This window comes from Magnolia sinica, chromosome 8, assembly GCF_029962835.1.
Source record: "Magnolia sinica isolate HGM2019 chromosome 8, MsV1, whole genome shotgun sequence".
In the NCBI taxonomy this organism is placed as follows: Eukaryota; Viridiplantae; Streptophyta; class Magnoliopsida; order Magnoliales; family Magnoliaceae; genus Magnolia; species Magnolia sinica.
Genome location: NC_080580.1, coordinates 11,257,620 through 11,263,484, shown reverse-complemented (window position 1 = coordinate 11,263,484; position 5,865 = coordinate 11,257,620). Strand labels below are relative to the sequence as shown.

The window sequence follows — 5,865 nt, the reverse complement described above, 5'->3', positions numbered from 1 at the left end:
CTCTGCCCGCAACAAATCTACGGCCCTCTCCAATCAGCATGCCCACACTTCCTGGGATACACCTATTGGCTTGACCTGATCTTCGACCAATGGGACTAATTGCTCTCCAAACAAATGACCCAACAGGATTTATCACTCTATTGGGAAACCAGCCACTACCCCCTGCATGACCATATTTTCTGAGAATAACCTCTCCATAATGCCTGTCTCATCTCCAAAATTCCACCACCATTTTGCAAGGAGTGTCCAATATTTTTCCTTCAACCTCCCCATCACAGGGCCCTCTTCTTCGGTCTTTGAACCACCTCCCAAATTATGAGATGCTGGCCCACTTCAAGACCTTTTGGTGGGAAGTCTCTATGGATTTTATTGATCTTTTACCCTCCTCGGCTGGCATCTCAAAAACAGAGAGATAGTAAACCAGAATATAGGAAAGAGCTGCCTTAATAAGACATATTCTCTCTCCCAATGAAAGGGAATTTTTTTTTTTCCCCACCTAGCTAATCTTCTGACAATGCGTTCAATAACTGGATCTCAAAAAGATACTGCCTTGGCATTTCCCTCAATCAGGAGGCCAAGGTATTTCATGGGGACCTGAGAAGACTTGCAACGCAACCTCTTGGCAAAGAGGTTCGCCTCCCTTTCATCCATGGCCACCCTTGCAAGGACACTTTTACCCAAATTAATCCTCAGGCAACATCACTTCAAAGCAATGCAACACCCCTTTAACATCCTCATTTGACTCCTAGAGGCTTCACAAAGAATGAGAGTTTCATCCGCAAACTGAAGATCAGAAATCCCCATCGCCGGTCTTCCAACACCAAAACCTGGCAACAACTAACGATCCAAGGATTTAGCCATAAGCAAGCTTAGGCCTTCTGCTACAGTGGTGAAGTGAAGCGGGGATAGAGAATCACCTTGCTGTAATCCTCTTGAACTTCTAAAAACGCCCACCAAGGATCCATTGATTAAAATTGAAGAGGCGGAACTAATGCATTCTTTTATCAAAGACATCCATTTGCTTCCAAACCCCATTCTATTAAGAGCATGAAGGAGAAATTCACAACCTATGTGGCCATATGCCTTTTCCATATCCACCTTGCAAAGAATCCCCTTCTCCATGATACTCTTTCAAGAATCAATAGCTTCATTGGCTACCAAAATGCCAGCAAGGATCTTTCCTTCTTCTTCTTCTTCTTCTTTATGTTTTCACAAAAGTCCCTTGGAATGAGGAGATCACTGACCCAAAGATCTCCCTCAATCTCCTAGCGAGAGTCTTGGCAATAATCTTCTACACTCAGCCTATCAAACTTATAGGTCTAAGATCGCATTCTCAATTTTAGAATTAAGGTAATGAAACTAGAGTTTAGGCCCATGCTTAAAATGGAGTGCTAGTGGAATTCCTTCATAAAGCACATGATATCTTCTTTTATGATCTCCCAACACTCTTGGAAGAAGGCGAAGGAGAACCCATCTAGCCCGGGGCCTTATCTTTGTCTATTTTCCACACCACCTTTCAATAACAGTAACAGCGGCGATGGCTGTTACAATAAACAATCATGAAACTTCTGCTTACTTATCCACCTAAAGGATAAACAATCAAGCTTCAGCCAAGGTATTCAATAACAGTAACAGCGGCGATGGCTGTTACAATATGGGCCACAATGGCCGGCTTTATGGCTGTTTATGGCCCTCATAATGGTCATTACAGCCCTATAACGGTCTTTTTTTAAAAGAAAGAAAATGTATCGGCCCATTACGGGTCCATAATGGCTACTACGGCTTTTACAAGGCCATTACCAGCCTTTATTTATTTATTTTATTTTTATTATAAATTTTATAACAAGCGTTACTGCCCCGTACCCCATAATAGCTCCCACCATTACCCTTACATAATGAAAATACCATGGCTTTGGCCTCAAGAAATCTTCTTTAGATTATAGTCTTCAATAAAAGTCAACAATTGCCCCTATAACAATGGGTAAGTCCTCAAATAGGGAGTCTTGGACCTTGATCTTGTGAATATGATTTACCGGTCTTCTATCGTTTGACACCCTATGAAAGAATGCAATGTTTCCATCCCCTTTTTTGAGCCAAATAGCTCTCGATTTCTATCACTGACTTGCCTCCTCTCTAACTTGGGTCCTTACTCTTACCCGGGTGGTAGACTCCCAGGAGTTTCAACACCGGGTCAAGGGTTCGAGTACCCACCTGTGGTGAAGTCCCATGGCGTGCGTGTGTGGGGTGTATGTGCGTTTGTAAGCATGTGTGTGTGGGTGTGTGTGTGTTAAAAAATAAAAAATAAAAATTGCCTCCTCTCTTTAAAATCTCTTGATACTCAAATTTTAGTGGTTCTCTAAGAAACTCTCTATCATCTTCGACAGGGGTTCCTCCTTTCTCCTCTTATCATTCCTGAATGAGGCCTTGCTCCATGCCTTCAACTTCGACTTGACGAATTGGAGCTTCTTTAAGTCTCAAAACCAGTCCAATCCTCAGCCACGCATTTGCTCCACCACCTTGCAACCGTCTCCAAAAGCACATCCTGCCTCACCCATCAATTCTGGAAGTGGAATGGAGATGGACCCTAGGAAATTCTTGATGGTTTGAGGTAAACCGGATTATTGTCTGAAGCCAGCCTTGGAAGAGTCAATTGAAAACCCTTGGAAAATGTCTTTCCCACAGGGAGGACACAAGAAACCTGTCAAGCTTACACATGACAAGCCTTCCTTGGTTGCTCGACCAAGAAGTATCCCATGCAAAGAGGGAGATTGCTGAGACCATTGTTGTTCACAAATCTTGCGAATTTCCTCATATACATTGTGACTCTACTCTCCCCCCAGCTTCTCATAGCTGAACCAAATTGTATTGAAGTCCCCACCTACACATTAGGGGAGATTCCACCTATTGTGACTCGTAGCAAGATGAAACAGTCATAGTTAATTGCAACTCCACCTTATACGTAGATGTACAGTTTGTGATTTGGACCATCAATCTAGTGGGTCAAAGTGAGCAATCCACGGTTGAAAAATCAAACCCAACATGCGATCCTAGTCATTGACTTGTGGTCATCAGGCATGTGAAACTGAAAAAAAGTGCCGAAAGGTCCAGATAAAAAAGATGAGTTCTGTTAATCAAATGCTAGTATTACTCAGAGTGGTTTCCACACCAATGGGCCATTCATAGTAGGTCTGCCAGTTGGATGGTCCAGGTCCGTTGACTTTACAATGTACATTCATGTGAACTATAGAGTGGCAACAAACCATGACTGGCTCATTGCCCAATATAGAGATTCTCATCGTTCTAGTTGAGAAACTTTAGATAATGTAAATATGGAAAGTTGCACACCCTCCCTTGGAAAGGTTTGCACAGTAAGGGATGCGGATAAATTCCTAGCTATGCTACCCATGGTGCAACTCTAGCTACTACTGGATATCGATCTGCTCAGAACGTGGATCATTTTAGAATCAATGAGGGGTACAACTGTGGAGAAATTGACAGTACAAATGACTTCCTTCGAACATATACATACACGGATGGCCAGCCTTCCATTGCTGTGACTGGCCATTCAGCAGTTTTTAACCCAAAAACAAACACTATCCTTCCCTTGGGAAGAGAAACAGAACCCACACAGAACAAACTGAAAATCTCTTTAACTCACCGCCAGTCCAATGAAAAGCAACATACACTTCAGACTGACATTTTAATTTATACTTTCACATGCTAAACATAAAAGATCAAGCACAAACACAGAATACTGTGAATTGGCAAGAAAAAACAACCCAAAAATTGCAAAGTTACCACTTCCAGAATTCAGTTCAGATGAAAAACAGCAAGAGATGAGATCTTTGTTGTAGAAACAAACTAATATACAAGAGGAATGAACTTATACCGAACCTTACTCATGTAAGCGGTATAGCTTTCCCTGAAAGTCTTCACCATCAGATCCTCCTCGAATTTTGCCTTGCGGCTGTAATACGCCAAACAAATCCCAACAACAAACAACAAGCTAAGCGGGGCCCGCAGAGCAACAAAGTACACTGCAAATAGCAGCATTGTTGATGCGTAAATCGGGTGCCGGACCCACCGGTATGGCCCGAACTGCACAACTGAAGTCGGCACGACCACTTTCTCTGAGTATTTCGCGAGGTACAGCGTCGAATGGTACTTCATAAACTGGGCTACTGCAATCAAAACCCAGATGCCGAAATTCGCCCACCCGCCTGGTATGAGGTGCAGCTCGGGCCCCTCTGCTGCAGCCAGCCAGTGAGCAACCATGACGGCTGCTGCAAATAGCAGGCGGGCCGAATTGGGTAAGCTAATGTCCCATCTGGAGTCGTGTGGGCGGGGGTACAAATCACCATAGAGTCGCTTTCTGATGCTAGCATCGAAGAAGAAGAAGTAGTGGTAGGCGAAGAAGAAGACAACAGGCCATCCTTCTAGATACCCATTGAAATGGGCGGGTGGGACGAGGGTCAGCCATGTGATCGCCGATGTTACGATTGCAAGCTGTTCGACAACATTAGCTTTTTGCAGCGAGTGCTTTCGAAGGCAGTAGACACCGTAGATTGCAAGGACGACGGCGAAAATCCAAGGCCAGAAAAGCCACGTCCAGCTGAAATACATCCAGAAAAAGGGGTTTACGAGGAGATTGAGAGTCTTCTTGGTGGCTGCAATAGAGATGGAGAGGATTGCAGCCCATTTGCAGATGTCTAGAGGGGTGATTGGGAGGGAGAGATAGAAGGAGGGTTTAAAGAGGGTTTTGAGGGAAATAGGATTTGGAGGGTTGGGTTGGGAAGGGTCGGAATATGAGGAATTGAGAGCAGAGGAGAAAAGAGGGTTGATTCTTCTTGGTAATTTTTGTGTGGAACGCGACGTGGACGGAAGTTGTTTGTGGAAATGCCTGAGAGAGATTTTTGTAGTATTTGGGAATGAGAGAGAGGGTTTGAAAGAGGAGAGAGAGGGAGGGACTGTTGTCGAGTGGAGAAAGAGCGTTGTGATTCCCATCTTTTTGTTTTTTGAGCATGGAAAGCTAAGGTTTTGTCGTCCGTTCTGAGCAATCGAGATAAAAGAGGAGAATTGAAGGGTCGTGGACCCAAGCGTTTGATGACTAGATACTCGGGTTTTTTAGTCCTGACAACTGGACCCATATTTCGGTAATCTGGACCGTTGATCTGTTGCATCCACCATTTTTTTGGACAACGTCAAAAAATCTCCAAGATTGGCAGATCGTAGGATGTTTCTTTTCGTTGAATGTGGACTGCACTTTCTCTTCAACCGTCTGTTTAGAGACCACAAATGAAAAGGTTATCTTTCATCACATTAAGAGATTTTTGGGGCATTGTCAGTCATTGGTGGATGAAACAGATCAACGGTCTAGATTATCGAACCATGGGCCCCAATTTTCAGAGTTGTAAACTCACGGGTACTGTGCAAGGGCGCTGGTGGCGCACCGTGAACAATGCCACGAAAATCTCCTGAGACAATCACCATCATTAGATCGTTGGCCTACAAATAGACGGTTGAGAATAAATTGCAGGCCAGTCCACATTCAACTGAAAATGTTCCAAAATTGACGGTTAAAATTCTCCAATTGGGAGAATTTCCGGGATCTGGACTATCGACGGTAGGATCTGGATGATTGAAAGCTGAATACCATGAAACATGGCATATATTAGCCTCATCCAAGCCATCCAATTGATGGGTCCCATCACTGATGGGGGATGTTTATAAAGTGGCATTGATCCGACAATTCAAATCTGTGATTCGATTCTGGTAAATGGACGGTTGAAATTAAAAGTGTACGGAGCCCTCAGTCAACAATCAAATCTAAAGTAATCTGGAATTAGGATTCATACATGACTCCCG

At 43.7% G+C, this 5,865-nt stretch overlaps 1 protein-coding gene across 1 annotated transcript; it reads right to left on the bottom strand.

Annotated features, from left to right (window-relative positions):
• Positions 1 to 3,669: 3,669 nt before the first annotated feature.
• LOC131252865 (uncharacterized) lies at positions 3,670 to 5,044 on the bottom strand. Its single transcript, XM_058253620.1, has one exon. It carries the CDS (start codon positions 5,002 to 5,004, stop codon positions 3,862 to 3,864), a length of 1,143 nt encoding a protein of 380 aa, XP_058109603.1. The 5' UTR covers positions 5,005 to 5,044; the 3' UTR covers positions 3,670 to 3,861.
• Between the last annotated feature and the right edge of the window lie 821 nt (positions 5,045 to 5,865).

Excerpts from the sequence above, each read along its gene's own strand:
- LOC131252865 (XM_058253620.1), bottom strand. The coding sequence starts at position 5,004 with ATGGGAATCACAACGCTCTTTCTCCACTCGACAACAGTCCCTCCCTCT.